Genomic DNA, 17,362 nt, shown 5'->3' on the forward strand with positions numbered 1-17,362 from the left:
AGGCTGCGACTTAGCTGATGAGTAGGCCAGGTACAGAACAGTGCGAAGCTGAGGGAAAGAGCATTGTTCAAAGATTATTCCAGCTGCTGCAGAGGAGGAATCAGCTGAGAGCAAGAAAGTATGTGGAGAGACCAAGCAGGAGGCTATTTCATCTGAGCTGCAGATGCTAGCTTGAGTCAGCCTGTTGATAGTAGGAATGGAAGGGGACTGATGAAATATTTAGGAGTTAGAACTGACCAAGCTTGGGATGGGGGAAAGGAGGGAGTCAATCAGTTTTTGGCTTTAACAACATGGTGGCATGGAACTCTGGGACAACTCTAGGGAGGAAGATGAGAGCTCAGGTTGCATCCGAGGTGGCTGTGGACCACCACATGGAGCTGGTAAGTAGTAGGCAGTTGGTTGGACATATGGTTCTGGAGTTTGAAGATCCTAAAAGTGAAGGAAATCATCTTGCACAAAGGTGGGAAGAGTCTCTAGGAGAGAGCCCTGGAGACCTTCCACCATTATAGGACGTTAGAGAGAAAGAAATGAGCAAAGGAAATTGGAGACACAGTTAAAGAGGGAAGAGGAAAGCCAGGAGAGAGCAGCATCCCTGAAACAGAGCAGTGTTTTAAGAAGGGCAGGACCTGGTGTGGCTGAATTTAGAAGGGAGTAAATACAGGAGAGGCTGTTGTGATCTGGGACTTGTCCTGAGGTGTCCTCATGAAGGCAGGGCTTGAGGTGTACCTAGGCAGGCGGGGAATTTTGATACACAGAGGAGAGGGGCCTGACCTGGCATGTATGAGGAACAAAAAATAACACCAGTAGGTAGAAATAGAAGGAGGTGGAGCCAGAGGATCCCAAAGAGGGTAAAGAATTGATGCCATTCATTGACTGGCCACTTTATGCTCATTTAATGCTCCCAACAACCCTATAAAGTAAGAATCTACTAACCTTTTGATACAGAAGAAAATGCTTAGCCCTAGAAATCTGAAAGGACTTGTTCAAGATGATACATACAAGTAATGATGCCAGAATTCTGACCCTGGTCTGAGTCCAGGACTAGCACCTCATGCTTCCTTGACTCCAGTGGCAAGGAGGGAAATAGATCAGACAGGGTCAGGGCTCCACAGGGGTAAAGAAGAGGAAATAAGCTTGGAGAGATTTGGATGCAGAATCAACAGGATTTGGAGAGTGGATATAAGTTAAGAGGGGGGGAAAGTCAGGGTTTCTGGTTGGAGCAACTGGGCTAATGGTGGGACCAATCAATGAGGTAGAAAAAGCAGCATATGGATTCACCGTGAGACAGAGGCTTTAACTTTGACTTGGTGAAGTCCGCTGGGCCTGGGTGATGGCCAGAGATGTCAGGAGGCAGTGAGATACACAGATCTGAAAGTCAGAACACTTCCGGCGGTGGTAGATGTGAAGTGTTTCAGTTCAGTTCTGATTTCTTTTTTACCTTCGTAACAACAGAATTGAGGAAGGGCTGATTCTGGGTTCTAGGAGAGACGTGACGGGGGGAAGGGTGTCAGTCCCCTGATCCAAAGACGACTCCAGGCTCATCGCTGACTCGGTTCTCCCTCCCCACAGATGGCTTTTCACCGCCGCAGGTCCGTGAAATCCAAGCCCCTGGCCTGCCTTCTGGTGGGTTTGAGTTTCTTGGCCCTGGGTCAGTGGTTCCTCCAAGTGTCCACGTCTCAGCAGAAGAAGGTGAGGGATGGCTCCCGGTCAGCTGTGAGTGTGACCCCTGCCGTGCCACCGTCCGCATCCAGCCCAGGGCCCGCGTGCGTGGCCAATGCCTCAGTGAATGGCACGGCCGACTTTGAGCAGCTGCCTGCGCGCATCCAAGACTACCTGCGGTATCGCCACTGCCGCCACTTCCCGCTGCTCTGGGACTCGCCAGCCAAGTGCGCGGGCGGCCGCGAGGCCTTCCTACTGCTGGCCGTGAAGTCGTCGCCCGCCAACTACGAGCGGCGCGAGCTCATCCGCCGCACTTGGGGGCAGGAGCGCAGCTACGGCGGGCGGCCGGTGCGCCGCCTCTTCCTGCTGGGCACCGCCGCGCCCGAGGACGCCGAGCGCGCCGAGCAGCTGGCGGCGCTGGTGGCCCTGGAGGCGCGCGAGCACAGCGACGTGCTGCAGTGGGCCTTCGCCGACACCTTCCTCAACCTCACGCTCAAGCACGTGCACCTGCTCAACTGGCTGGCGGTGCGCTGCCCGCATGCGCGCTTCCTGCTCAGCGGCGACGACGACGTCTTCGTGCACACCGCCAACGTGGTCAGTTTCCTGGAGGCGCAGCCGCCCGACAGCCACCTCTTCGTCGGGCAGCTCATGAGCGGCTCCGTTCCCATCCGCGACAGCTGGAGCAAGTACTTCGTGCCCCCGCAGCTCTTCTCGGGGCCGGCCTACCCGGTGTACTGTAGCGGTGGCGGCTTCCTCCTGTCCCACTACACAATCCAGGCCCTGCACCGGGCCGCCCGCCACACCCCGCTCTTCCCCATCGACGACGCCTACATGGGCATGTGTCTGGAGCGCGCCGGCTTGGCTCCCAGCGGTCACGAGGGCATCCGGCCTTTCGGCGTGCACATGCCTGGCGCCCGGCAGCCCTCCTTCGACCCCTGCGTGTACCGCAATCTGCTGCTTGTGCACCGCTTCGTGCCCTACGAGATGCTGCTCATGTGGAAGGCGCTGCACGATTCCGGGCTGAGCTGTAGCCAAGGGCACAGGGTCTCCTGAGGCCGGGTGGGCTGCGGTGGGTGGGTAAGCAGCCTCTACACGGGATGCTTTCTGGATACCTTCTTTCCTATCCAGCTCCCTGCACCTGAATTCGAGCCACAAACCAGAATCACCTGGGTGAGGAGGGTGGAAAATACCTAAATCCTGGCCGCATCTCCGAAAGTGTCCCCAGACTTCTAGGTATTGTTAAAGTTCTTTCAGGGATTCGAATGTGCAGCTAGAAAAGAAGCCCACTGGGCACGGGAGCATCTGTTATCCTTCCAAACCCAGCTCCATCACCCCCTCTACAGCCTTCCAGGACACCCGCCTCAAATCACTGTAGACAATGGAGCAAGAGAGGGGTGAAGAGCCAGGATTAAATGTCACCTGCAGGTGCAGTACACGTGAGTTGTCACTTCATCATTTCCTCCACAATTGCATGGAACTGAACGGACAGCCATCATCAAAGCCAGCAGTCACATCATTCTGACCTCTGCTTCCATTGGCCCCATATCCTTCTCTGACTCTCCTGCTTCCCCTTTCACTTATAAAAAACTCTTGTGGTCACATTCGGCCTCTTGGATAATCCAAGAGAGTCTCCTTGTCTTAAGGTCAGCTGATCAGCAATCTTAATTCCATCTGCAAACTTAATTCCCCTTTGCCCTGCAACCTAATGTATGCACTGTATGTTCTGGAGATTAGGACGTGGACATCCCTGGCGTGTGCACAGACCTCACTGCTGCAAATAACTGGTAACCCAAGTCAAAATGGCTCAACATAGAAAGTCATTTATTATAGTTAAGTAGTCTGGTGGGAGGGAGGCTCCAAAGCTGGTGAATTCAATGGCTGCATGATGCCATCATGGACGCAGGCTCCCCCACCTTTCTGCTTTGCCATCCTCAGGACACTATTCTTCTCGGCCACAAGGTGGTTGCTGCTCTTCCAGACATCCTGTCCATTTGGAAGGAAGGAGCCCTTCCAAAAGCCCCCAGAAGACATCCTCTAATATCTTACTGGCAAACAACAGTATCTACCTTTGTTTTCTGCCAAGCTAACTTGCTCTGGGGACCACCCCTTACCAATTCTATGTGGTTTTGGGGAAACTGTCATTCACATTACACAATCTCCCCCAGAAACAGTGGTTGGAACGTACTCATGTACCATCCAAAAAGCAATTCTGAGTCCTTTTGGTGGGGTTTCATGTGGACACTGGAAGAAAGTTTTCTCTTCCATTAGCATGGCTGGGCTGGGATGATGTAAGCTGAGCTGCCAGCTGCTATCCTGCCCAGGCTGGTGGGGAGAGTCCCTCTGCAGTGGGAGAGGGAAGGCCCACACACAGGGGAAGCAGAGAGAAAAAGAGGGGAGTGAGAAACTGGATGATCTCCTTGGGCCCCTGAGTGGCCATGCTTGAAGTTAGGATAGCTGGGCTTCATTTAGGAGAAACAGTAAATTCCCTGGTGGCCTACATCATTTGGGGATTTTATCATTTGCAATAAAAAAATATCCACTAGAACTGTGGTCTGGCCTGATCACCAGCAGTCAGCCTCCTCCTTATCTCTCTTCAAGGACTCAGAATCTACCCCGAGTCCCCACCAAGAGACCTTCACCCAACCCCTGATGCATATCCAGCTGCCTCAGTGGTCATCTGGTCTTGAATATACTGCAAGCACCCTGACTGAAGCCTCTCTCAAGCCTGCCCCTCGACCAACATGCCCATCTTGGCAAATGGCAGTATCATGCCCTGATTTGTCCAAGCCAGGACTGGGAGGGGGTATCTCAAACTCCCCCTCTCCCTGACACCCCATCTGATCAATCACCAAGTTCCATAGACTTTACCTCTAAAATCTCTCTCCACCTCCATCTCTGTGGACACCAGTCTGGCCTAGGCTACCAGCAGCTCTCATGTGGGCCTCAGCCAGAGGCACCTAGGGATCCATTCTCCACTCTGCAGCCAAAAGGCAGATCTGCTCACATTTTGGGCCTTCCCAAACTCTGCCCCTGCTGTCCTCAGATGGTAGGCAGACTCTTGACTGGACCAGTTGTTTGACCTGCGTTCCTTGCCTTCTCCAGCTGATCTCTCTTCACTCTGCCAGGGCTCATGGAACCTCTGGTGTTCAGTGCACTGTCTTGCCTCTAGGCCTTCCCACATGCTGTTTCCTTGCCTGAAACACCTTTCCACCTTCACTTCATTTGACAGAAACTTCGATATAAGGTTAAGTATCATTCCTTGGAGAAGCCTTTCCCAACCCTTGTCCCAGGGCACAGAGCTGCCCAGCACCGCCTCTCCTCACCTCCTGCCTGGTTATGGCTCTGAATTCCCCAGAGCCCCCAGCATCTGCCACTGCCCCTGAAACTCAGTGTCTGTGTTAGTTTCCTACTGCTGCTGTGACAAACTACCATGCAGATGTACTGTCTTACAGTTCCGTAGGTCAGAAGTCTGACACAAGCCTCATGGGGCTAAAATCAAAGTATCAGCAGGACTGCATCCCTTGCTGGCAACTCCGAGGAGGATCTATTTCCCGGTCTGTTTTTTCCAGCTTCTAGAGGCCCCTTCCGCCATCTTCAAAGCCAGAATGATGGCCTCCCTCTCTGACTCTTCAGCCTGCACCTTCCACTTTTAAGGACCCCTGTGATCACATTGGGCCCACCTGGTAATCCAGGATTATCCTCCTGTCTTAAGGTCAGCTGATCAGCAACCTTCATTCCATCTGTAACCTTAATGTTCTTTTCCCATGTAACCTTACATATTCATAAGTTCCAGGGATTAGGGTGTGGACATCTTTGGGGGGCCATTATTCTACTTACCACAGTATCCAATACATATTTGTTGAATAAATGAGCCATAATTAAATAATGAACAAAAATTAATAAATGAACAAATGTGCATCCTTCAAGCAGACCTCCTTGATGCAGACTGCTACCTGGACAGTTGAGTGTCACTGACACTGAATTCCCGTTCCTCCCGTTGCCATTTTTCAAGTGTTTGTCACAGATAAGAAAACAAGAATGCTGAGGCCAGGAGAGGACACCTCTATGTCCTTTGGAAAATCTGAATTCTGTGCTTTGACGACATCCTCCCATTTTCCTGACAGGCAGGTGGATTATCCCCACTTCATGGGCAAAGAGATTGATTCAGGAACGTCACAGTTCAGAAGAGTCAGAATGCCACAGTTATGGGACTGCTGTGTTACTCTGGGTCCTGGTCACCCCATGTCTGGGCTGCTAGCGTCACCAGGCCCAGGGAAGGCCCGCGGCTCGCACAGCCCTAGCACCGCCTGATGTCCCCTAGCTCACCCCGCCTGGCTCATCGGGCACTTTTGCGCCCCGAGGCCGCCAGGGGGCGCGCCCCGCACACGGTTTCCGCTTAGAGGCTGACCGTTGGTCCTTGGGCCACGTAAAGCCCGTGCTCCCAACCAACTCCCTTAATCCGGACAGCGTTGCTAACAAGGACCCCTCAAGAGCAAAGAAAATGATGAGGCTGTCTCACTAACAAACACAGATGCAAACTCCTACATGAAATGCTAGCTGACACAATGTGGCAATACGTAAAAAGGATAATGTCCCAGCACCTATGTGGGTTTATCCCAGAAATTCGAGGTGGGCTTAGCATTAGAAAAGGAATCAGAATATATGGATAAAAAAGGAATATTCGTCAACGTAGCACATCATATCAAGAGAAATATAAGTATCTCATATGGGAGAAAAAAATGTTTGATAAAATTCAACATCCATTCGTGATTTTAAAGAAAATCTCAGTTAAAGGTGAAAGCATTTGAAAGCATTTCCTTTAAGATTCAGAAAAAGCTAGATGTGCCCATCGTCACAGCTGTTCCATTTTCCAAGGTCAAGAAACAGCAAGGCAAGATAAAGATTCAAAATTATAATAACTTGAAAAAAGTAAATTATCAAAACCTCACAGGCTTACAATCCTATCAGATCTAATTTCCCCATAAAATTAATGCTATATGCCCTATCCTGAAATGAAATTCTTAGGGAATATAATCTCTCCACACATTTATTTTCCAAAAAAGCCAATATAATTCTTTAATTGTAGTATAAAAGATTAATAAAAGAAAAATACTTTAAAATAAAATAATATGAATTGTGATGTGTAAATTCTTGAGCACAGCAAGAAACTTCCTTCAAATCTACCCCTAGTGGGCAGTACACCTCATTGAGAACCATTAGCCTACTTCGAAAAACATCAACACCACACCCAAATCCTACAGTTAATTACTTAATTTTAAAATGTACCAAGTCTTCTAGTACAAAATCAGTGTACAAAAATCAATTTAACTTCTATACACTAGTAACAAGCAATTGGGTACTTGGTAAAAGTACCATTTATAACAGAAGTAAAAATGTACCCAGGACTGAATCTAAAAGTGATACAAGAAAATTTTTTTAAAAATTTAAGATATCTTTTAAACATCTAAATTAACGTATAGAGATATAGTGTTGTAAAGCACCTCCAAGCCCCTGACTTTCTTGGATCCACACCCCATCTTGGGAACACGGATTATTATCATCCCTATTGGGCAGATGTGGAGACTGAGGCCCAGATAAGTGAATGACCTGCCCAAAGTCACCAAGTCTGCTGGGCCATGGCCTCCTGCCTGCCATTCCTGGGCCTTGACCATGGCCCCAGGCACCGTGCCTGAACTTCACCACACCCAGAGCCAAAGGCTGCAGCTGCATTAGGCCGGAGGCCAGGCCTCTGGGCTCCAGAGAGGAGGCAGGTGGCAATTAGGCTGTGTGCGAGCATGCGCACACACACAGCTGTAACGTGTGTGTCTTCAGTAGAGGAAACCTGCTCAGTGCCACCCGACTCAGCGGCACTTGAGAGCTGGAGGTCGAAACCCGTTTGAGGCAAGAGGTGAAGGTGGAGCTCAAAGGTAAGGCCCCACCCCAGTTTCCCCCATCCCAAGCCCCACCCTCAAACCCAGAAGAAAAGAGCAAATAAAGATTGTGGGGAGACAGGAAGTCTGAGCCAGAAGGGCCCTGAGTGGGCAGGAAAGTGGGCCGGGAGGGGAGCCGTGGCTCCAGCATCGCCCAGCAGGCGTGTGGCAGTGAGGGCTCAGCTCAGAATGCAGCCCTGCGGAGGGGACAGTCTGGGGTTTGAATGCTAACTACCATGTTTGCCTGTCGGTGGCCCCTAAGTGGAGCCCGTCGCTGCCCAGAGTGAGGACTCCGCCCCTCCCCCTCCCGGAGAGCAGAACCACCTGCGGCTCGACTGGCGGCCGGGAAACGGCCAGTCTCTTAGCCTTAAGTCAATGTTGTAACAGTTTTTAGAGCTGGCCTCCTCCACCCTGGGACGGTCTTTCACAGAATTGTTCTGTCCTGGCCATGACCCTCTTCTCCCCTCCAGCCTAGACTCTGCCTGGCCTTTGAGTAAACAGGCCCATTAATCTATTTTTCACAGCAGAAGAGCAGTCTTTCCAGAAGGTTTGTTCTCATACTCCCAAGAACACAGAAATGACATCAGTTTTTAAAATGTCATCTTTTTTTTTTTTCCTTTACTCTTGCTCTCAAGAGTTTGGAGCAATCAATCACAAATTAGATTTGTATTCTAGAAAGTTCATTTGGCTGAGGGAGACAGGAGCTCAGGGGCAGGAGGGGCCCTGGGGAGAGTGAGGAGGTGATGAGTAGGGGAGCAAGGAATGTGCCAGACCTGGGAGGGGGGCAGAGGTCAGGGGAGGTGGAGTGTGCAGGGCTTGGAACCTGGGGGAGGGGCGAATGGGAGGGGAGGGGAGTGCTTGTCAGGGCAGATAGGAAGGCTGGCTCCGGCCTGGCCTTTGGGGTGGGGTGACCGGGCACAGACAGTCCGGGAGACGGCCCGCACGTGTCCTGGGAGCCTGTGGCAGCACCTGGGGGGACAGGGGTCCCCCACACCACACCCCAACTGCCTGGGATCCTACCTCCACTCATCCCCACAGCTCCCCAGTATGCGGCAGAGGACAGGAGGCCCTGAGTGTCTTTCAGAATGTTCTACACCAGGTGTCAGCGGGGCTCCCTGTTCCTCCTGCCCCTCCCCTCATCCCCTCCGTAGCAGCTGCGTGTGGGCTGCAGGCCAGAGCCTCGGCCTCACTGCTGGACCCAGCCTGATGTCTTCCAAAGCTCCCCACCCCTCCCCTGCATGAGCAGTACTGGCCTCTGCACAGAAGTGGGAAGAAGGGAGCTCCCCAAACTCTCAGAGATGGAAGACAGCTGCCTGTGTGGCCTGAGACTCCAGACACAGCCCCCACGCAACCGCGGCTCAAGTGGGTGTCCAAGGGGCCTGCCACAGTGGGGCACGTGCTCCCTCTCACCCCTCAGGGCCCTCCCAGGGGCCAGAGTACCTGAAACCTTCCACTAAATCCAAAGCTTCTTAGCCAAATAAGCCCCTGCCCCCAGGTGCCTGAGGGAACACCAGATCCACCTCTCCCAGGCTGCCCTCTGGACCTAAAAGTCTTTTAAGGCCCAGCCAGGACCCTCTGGGCACCCCATTTGGCAGTATTTCCCCCTATTCCCAACCTCCACCCCACCTCCTCAGTGCTGAGCTGGGACCCCATGACAGAGCCAGATCCCCTCAGCGGGGGTGGGTGGGCATGTGGACTCTGCCTGAGGGAGGGCCATGGGCAGCAGGCCCTCTGGATCTCAGATGGTCCAGGAAGCACCCAGGGGATTCCTTGCACCCATGCTACTCCCCCACCCCGCCTACTGGTGCTGGCCTGGGCAGGACACTGGAGAATCCAGGAACCATTGGATCTAGCTGCCCCCTGACCCTGCACCAGATCCACTAAAGTTCCATTCATCTGCTGAGGTCCTGGGCAACATTTTCCCACCAAGAGGATCTCCAGGACCCACAACTGGCAGGGCTTGGTGGGGAGGATTGAGGTTCTCATGGTGGTGCTCTGGGCTCTTTGGGAAACTGCCTGGCAGTTCCTCAAAAACCATCTCATTGCCTTACTCCATTCCTAGGTATTTACCCAAGAGAACTGAAAACCTATGTCCCACAAAAATGTGTATATGGATGTTCATAGAAGTATTGTCCATACTGGCCCCAAAGTGGAAAAATCCCAAAGGCTAAATGGATAAGCAAAATGTGGTAAATATACACAGTGAAATATTACCCAGCCACGAAAAGAAATGAGGTTCTGATACATGCTATGACGTCCATGAACCGTGAAAACAGTTATGCTAAGTGAAAGAAGCCAGATTCTGTTTACAGGGAATGTTCAGAATAGGCACATACACAGAGACAGCAGATTAGTGATTGTCAGGAGTCGGGGGAAGGGTAAATGGGGAGTGACTGCTGATGGGGATAGGATTTCTTGTTGGGATGATGACAATGTTCTGGAATAAGTGGTGATGATTGTACAACTTTGTGAATAGACTTAAATCCACTGAATCTTACATTTTAAAAGGATGATTTTTGTGGTATGTGAATTATATCTCGATAATAAAAATTTAAAAGATACAGTCAGAGAAGTACCACTCCTCCTCCTTGCTCTCCCAGCCCCATTCCCACATCTTCCCACCCGTTACCACCTGCCCTTAATGGGAACCAATCTCTTCACTTTCTCATCTGTCCCTCCTGCATTTCCTTTGCATAAATGAGCAGACACGTGTGTATGTCCTCATAGTCTCTTCTCCTTCACATGAAGAGGAGCACACCATACAGATACTCTTGGCTTTTGCTTTTTTTCGCTAAATAGTGCATGCTGGATTTAATGCCATCTAAAGTCAGAGATTTTTTTTTTTTACAGCTGCATAGTGCTCCTTTGTATGGATAGGCTATGCTATAGTTTATCCATCACTCTCCATGTTCGGGTACGTTGTTCCCAACATTGTGCAATTAAAAATAACCCTTTAGTGAAAAACCTTTTATATATGTATTTTCACATTTTTGGAGGTCTATCGTCAGGATAAATTCCTAGAAGTGGAATTCCTGGGTTAAAGGGTGAGCATGTATTTAATTTTACTGGGTATTACCAAATTTTCCTCCAGAGGATTACACCAATATGCATTCCCATCAGCAATATATTCGAGTGCTTGTTCTCCCACAACCTTGCCAGCAGAAGATGTTGATATTTTTATTTTTTTGTGAGTCTGATTAGGTAAGAAGCAGTATCCATCTCAGTGTTGTTGTCATTTGCCTTTCTCTAATTTGGAGTGTCCCTGAGCATCTTTCCTCCATATGTTTGAGGGTCATTTTTATATCTTTTCTGGTGAATTGTCTGTTCATGCCTTGCCACCTCATTTTACTATTGGATTTTTAGGTTTTGTTCTCAATTTTTAAGAGTTACTTATATATTAGGGATATTTGCCTTTTGTGATATTATGTTATGAATATTTTCTTCCAGTTTGTCAGTTTTCTGACAAACTTTATGGTGTTTTGTGTCATGCAAAGTTTTTTTAAAATTTTCATGTAGTTAAATTTATTGGTCTTTTATGCCCTCCGGGTTTTGAAGCATAGTTAGAAAGCCTTTCCCAACATCGAAGTTAAAGAGGAAGTCACCCATGTTTTCTTCTGGTCTTTGTGTGGTTTTAGTTTTTACATTTAGAGCCCCGGTCCATGTAGCTTATTCTTTTGCTGGGTGTGACATATAGATCTAATTTTATCTTTTTCCAAATGGCTACCCAGTTGTCCCAATACCATTTATAACAAGCGCATTTTTAGTATGTGTCAAAGGGGCATATCTCAAATCACTTGGGTAAAGGTGTCTTTGGGTCTCTTGCTAAATTCCTAGTTTACTGCAACTTGTCTGTTCATGCACCAGTGCCAACTATTTTCAATTACAGAAGCCTTTATGTTTTAATGTCTGCTAAAGCTGTTTCCACCTCATGGCTTTTCTTTTCCAGTGTTTTCCCTCCTATTCTTGCATGTTTATCTTTCCATACAGACTTTGCAACTCATCTATCTTCATGAAACAGCTTGCTGGTATTTCTATTGGGATTGCATTGAATTTACAAATTAATTTAGGGAGAACTGACATCTTTATAATGTTGACTCATTCTGTCCAAGAACAGGGAGGTCTTCATATTTGTTCTTCATTAGTGTCTTTCCAGAATGTTTCAAAATTTTTCCTCATATAGAATTTATGTATTTCTCCTTAAATTTGTTCCTAAGCATTGAATCTTTTTATTGTTATTATTATGAAGTGCTTTCTCTACCCTTATGACCTCTGTTTATTGTTGGTATATATAAAGGCCATTGGAGTTTGTATTTTAATTTTGTATCCTGCTACTTCACTAAACTCTTACTATTTAAATTAGTTTTATCACTGGTTCTCTAGGGGGTTTTCAGGTATAACATTATATTATCTGCAAAGAGATATAGTTTTTTCCTTCTTTCCTTCTTTATCCAGCCTTAGGCCATAAATTGATTTATTTTGTCTAATTGCATTGGTTAATTCCTCTAGTACAACGTGGAATCATAGTGTAGATAGTGGCTATTCTTGCCGTGTTCCTGATCATAGTGGAAATGCTTCCACTGTTTCCTGATTAAGTAAGATGCTGGCTTTAGGACTACATTTTATCTTGTTAAGTACATACCCACCCCTCATTTCCTATTTCATTGAGTATTTTTATCATGAATCAGTGTTGAATTTTGTTAAAGCCTTTCTTGGCATCTATAGAGAAAAATCACGATTTCCCCTTCGGTTCATGCTTGTTATGGGTTGAATTGTGTCCCCCCAAAGATGTCGAAGTCTAACTCCCTGTGCCTCATAATGTAAACTTACTTGGAAATAGGGTCTTTACAGAGGTGATCAAATTAAAACGGGGTCAGGAGGTGGACCCTAATCCAATGTGACTGGTGTCTTTATAAAAAGGGGAAATTTGGATACAGAAATAGACACACAAAGGGAGAACACATGGGAACATGAAGGCATAGATCATGGTATTGTTTCTATAAGCCAAGGAATGCCAAAGATGCCAGCAAACCACCTGAGGCTAGGAGAGAGGCACAGAGCAGATTCTCCCATATAGCCCTCAGAAGGACCCGACCCTGATGACACCTTGATCTTGGACTTCTAGCCTCCAGATCTGTGAGACAGTAAATTTCTGTTGTTTAAGTACAACAGAGTGCTGTGGTACTCTGTTATGGCAGCCCTGGCAAATTAATGGTATTAATGGATTTGCTAATGTTAAACCAACTTTGCATGCCTGGAATAAATCCCATTTGGCCCTGGCTGGTTCTTAATAATATCCAAGATACTAACAAAATATAAGCAGTGTTTCAGAGCATCATGGAATTAAGAGCAACTCAAAGTTCATTCTGTCCTCCATATCCCCATTTTCCATGGTGTCTGCTCTCCCCTGGAGTCCAATGTGATTCTCCCATTTTCCGAACTCTCAGCAGGATACCATCAGCAGCTACTCCCAACCTGAAAGTTCTGTGTATCCAAGTCCACTCCTCCCCTGCGATCCCGCCCCCTGGCTAGATGGGAGTGGGGGAACTGGTTAACATGGTTAGTTGAATATCCCACCCCAAGACACCAGCCATTTGGAGCCTCTATTTTGAGTCATTGCCCATGCCAAGGGGCTTTTTTAGGGTTCTCAAGTGATAGCTGGGCAATTAGATCTGTTGGGATTTTTAAAAGAAATGATTATTATAAGAATTTCACTTGGGAAACTCTGTTACATACAGGAGCAGTGAAGATAGGGGTTTCTCCATGGCTCTAGTGGGGTGGAGGTTATGAAGTCCTGCAGAACTGGGAAGAGGGAACTATGTCAGCTCTGGGTGACAAGGTCTCTAAGAAGGAGTAGAAAGGGCTACTCTGTGAGGGAATGAGCTCCCAGGTACAAGGGAATGCAAGCAGAGGTTGGACAGCAAGTCAAGGAGCCAGTAGCATTTCTGTGGGGGAGAGAAGAGGAGGAGGAGGCACAAGAGTGGAGTCAGACAGGGTAGGTAGGAACCCAGTTCTGACGTTTCCTAATTGTGTGACCGGAGCATCTCCCTGAGGCTCAATTCTGTCATCTGTAAAATGGGGCTAATGAGGGCTCCCGCCGAGGGTGGTTGTGAGAATTAAATAGGAAAAGCACCTACACAACAGGCCTGGTGATGGCACCATTCAGTGACTCAGTTTATGGCAACCGACCAGCAGGGACCCAGGTCCAGAGCATCATCAGAGCCTCACTCCTTTCCCAGACTTGTTGGGAGACCAGGCTCTTCCTGTCATGTCTGGAAACCTCGCCCCCTGCCCCCAGCCCCCAACAGGAGCAGGGCCAATGCCTTCTCACTCCCACCCCACCAGGCTGGGTGCCCTGAACAGGTCACTGTCCCTCTCTAGGTCTCTTTCCTCATCTGTCAGAGAAGGTGGGAGCTGCCAGAGATGGGCTCTGAGGTGGGCCCTCCCAGAACTGACATTCTGGGATGGCCAGGCTTTAACCACCCATGTGCAAGTCTCTGCTTTTGGGGACTCCATGTCTTCACAAAATTGGGGGTTGGGCAAAATAAAAATAGCATCAGCCAAGCCCTGCTGGGCACTTACTCTGAGCCCAGACCCACTCTAGGGGTTTTACGTGGCTCGGTCCATTTAATCCCCATAACAACCCTATGACGTGGGTGCTACTATAAAAATTTTATAAGTGAGGTGATTTGGGCATAGAGAGGTTGGGTCACTTGTCCAATGTCACACAGCTAATATAAGCCCAGCCAGTGAGTCCAGAGTCCATTCTTGCATCCACCACACAACACTGCTTTTGTGGTTCCAACACTGAAATACAAAAGAGGGCCTGAGCTTCCTCTGAACTCCACTGTTGTGTGGGCTGAGGCAGAAACGTTTTCCCAGACGTGACCCCAGCTCCACCTTTGAGCACATCGCAATGCTGCCCAACACCCTACATGCTGGGGCCTTATAGGGCCCCAGGACTTGCCTGTACCTGATCATCACACACTACTGCTAGAAGCTCATTTTACAGACAGGAAAATGAGGCTCTGATAGGAGAGAGAACTTGCCTGGACCACACAGCCAGTAATAGTGAGGACTTGAGCCCAGAGCTGCCTGGCTGCACCAGGTGCTGCTGTCTTCCCCATAATGAGCCTCAGCCTCACCCTCCTACAGACTCCATCACCAACTCCAAGAGAGGCAGCATGAGTTTAGGGCCCTGGAAACAGAGTGGAGAGGTGGGGGTGAGGGGTGTTGCTGAACAGTTGAGGGGGCCAGCGGGCTTCCTGGTGGAGACTCGGCATTAGAGCCAGGCCTGATAGCAAGACATGCCATGTAGAGAGGGAAGGAAGAGCCTTTCAGACTTTGCAGGTCCCCGTTAAACAAGGTCTTCTGAGAGTGGGGAAGCTGGTAGCCCTTGAAAGGAGCAGAGAGGGCTGGGGAGTCCGCAGTGCAGTGGGGTCCTGGGGGAGGGAGTCAGGCAGGGCACAGTCTTGGAACATTGTTTTATGGGTAGTGGGTCATGGCTGCGTATTTGCAAGGCTCTGTAAGGGGCTGGAGCTACACGAAGCAGAGAAACAGCTGGGAGGCCTGGGACAGAGGCTGAGGTTGTGGAAGAGGCCTGATTAGTGTGAGTGACTGAAAGGTGGATGAAATCATTTACCGAGACTGGGAACACTGGAGGGGGAGATGAGTGGGCCTGAGTTTCTCTGTCTAAAAAGTGGCTGACACAGGTGTGGGATGAGCAGAACAGACACATCTGCCCTGCTGATCCAGAGCCCATACATACTGTGTGCCAAGGCTGGTGGTTCACAAACCTTCTCAGTCTTAGTTTGGAAACCTGCCCCTCCTGCCGTCGTCCTATCACAGCTCGAGTAAATGAAACCTCAGTATGGCCCCGGAGCCAGCTTTCCCCATCTGACAAGGGCTCTCTTTGCGCTTCCTGGGTTGTGTGAGTCGCGTTCCTTCATCGCAAGTCTTAGGAATGAAATATGAACATGGAGATGGGGAAAAGATGGGCGCTTGCCTCTTTGAGACTTCTTTTCCCATCTCCCTGCATTGGTCTTGCGGGTCTCTGCAGGAGATGCGTGCTTAAAGCTCCGCGGGCCTGAGAGCCTCCAGGGGCTCGCACGGAATCCTCAGGCAGCTGCCTCCCTGGGCTGGGCCCTGGGAGAGGGTGGGCTCCCGGAGATGTTCCACAGCGGATAGAGCGAGGTTGGAACGGAGGGAGGGAGAGCGCGGGCCGGGTCGGGCTGAGCCGCCCGGGTCCCCAAATCCTCTCCACCTCTGCTGCGGGAACTCCGCATCCTCCTCCCTGCCAGTTCGCCTCACAGCTCGGCTCTAGTTCGCATGCGCTGCAATCCTAGCCCGCCCGCCCCTCTGGAGACCACGCCTCTGTCCCAAAATGGGCGGAGGCCGCGGGGAGGGGCGGGTCGCCCGGGAGTCCCAGTTCGAGCCCCCGCCCCAGGCCAGCCCCAGCTGATCTCCGGCTGGAGCCGGAGGCTGCTGTTTGGGGCCGGTCCAGCCTCTGCTCCAGTGCGTTCTCGGCCCTGCGTCCCTAGAGTCCGCTGGCCCCGCGGCGTCGCGGCGGGTAGGAGGCGCTGCGCTGAAGGAGGTGTGTGCGAGCGCGCGTGTGTTCATGTGTGTGTTTCGGGTGTGTGTGTGCGCGCGCGCGGGTGCAGCGCGGGCCAGTGCATGCCCTGTGAGCACGAATCTGTGGGTGGGGGTGCACATCCCGCAGCCGGCGAGGAAGGAGATGTGCGCTGGCCTTGGGGCCCCGGGGGGCGGGGATCTCTAGTATCAGCCCGGGTTCCCGGTGTTCGTCCCCACCCCCAACCCGGTGAGTTGCCTCTTCCCACTGACCCCCGGTGTTCCGGAGCCAGTTTCCTAGTTCAGACGCGCTAGGGTTTAGCTCTCGGGGTTTGACCGGCTCTTCCCCTCCTCAAACCCCACAATTTCGCTTTCCTATCCCTTCTCAGCCTTCTACTCCTTCGATTCCACACCCCCTCCTGGGAACCTCCCCATCCCCCTTCCCTGGAGGCTTGGGAAAGATGGCAAGGCCAAAGTCGATTCCCTTCCTGACCCTCTTCCCAGGTCATGGGGTCCTATTTCCTGGGCTGCTGGGCTTGGATGTGTCTGTGAGGGCGTGGGGAGGTGGGGGAGAATCTGAGGGAGAATGGCTCTTGGGCTTGGATGTGTCTGTGAGGGCGTGGGGAAGTGGGGGAAAATCTGAGGGAAATTGGATCTTGGGCTTCTCTCATTCTGCCTCCGCCCTTCATAGTTGGGAGTCTAGGGCAACCTACCTGGGGTCCAGGGGTGAAGTAGGACAGGTCATTAACAGGTGCCAAGTTCTCTCCAGGCTTCATTTCATGTGGTGGGATTCAGCCCTAGACCCCACAGGGTTGAGGAGAGAGGGACAGAGAAGGTGAAATGAGCTACTCTCTCTCAGGGCTGCTGAGCCACAATTTGCACCTGGGTTGTCCTGGCTCTCAAGCCAGAACCCTCTCCCAGGACCAGCATTTGAAAGAAGGGTGCCGAGGGCAATTATACCTAGGATTCTGGGGAAGGAGAAATCTGGGCAGACTTCCTGGAAGAGAGGGGTTTGAGGGTGGGGCTCAAACTACCCTTTGAGGGTGCAGCCTCCTGGGGAATCACTGCGTTCTGTTGCAAGGATTGAGACCCTCCCACCCAAGGTCTTTGGGCCTGGTCTTTGCTCCAGTCCCCAGAGTCTTGGTGTTGAGGTGGGGAGTCCTGGCTGCTGGCTGAGGGCTTGCAGGGTAGGATGGGCCCAGCTGTTG

At 50.5% G+C, this 17,362-nt stretch overlaps 2 protein-coding genes across 4 annotated transcripts in view; both read left to right on the top strand.

Annotated features, from left to right (window-relative positions):
- Positions 1–1,059: 1,059 nt before the first annotated feature.
- Positions 1,060–5,951, top strand: B3GNT6 (UDP-GlcNAc:betaGal beta-1,3-N-acetylglucosaminyltransferase 6). Its single transcript, XM_031460411.2, has one exon. The coding sequence runs from the start codon at positions 1,570–1,572 to the stop codon at positions 2,710–2,712; it is 1,143 nt and encodes a 380-aa protein (XP_031316271.2). The 5' UTR covers positions 1,060–1,569; the 3' UTR covers positions 2,713–5,951.
- A 1,509-nt stretch (positions 5,952–7,460) lies between these two features.
- Positions 7,461–17,362, top strand: part of CAPN5 (calpain 5) — a 59,446-nt gene continuing 49,544 nt past the window's right edge. Inside the window, exon 1 of one of the 3 annotated variants that reach the window (XM_010989944.3) lies at positions 7,461–7,586. The gene's annotated coding sequence lies outside the window, so the exon portion shown is untranslated. Of the gene's footprint in view, positions 7,587–16,010; positions 16,180–17,362 lie in introns of those variants that run through there. The other 2 variants (XM_031460415.2, XM_010989951.3) reach the window with 2 other exon arrangements.

This window comes from Camelus dromedarius, chromosome 12, assembly GCF_036321535.1.
Source record: "Camelus dromedarius isolate mCamDro1 chromosome 12, mCamDro1.pat, whole genome shotgun sequence".
Classification (NCBI taxonomy): domain Eukaryota; kingdom Metazoa; phylum Chordata; class Mammalia; order Artiodactyla; family Camelidae; genus Camelus; species Camelus dromedarius.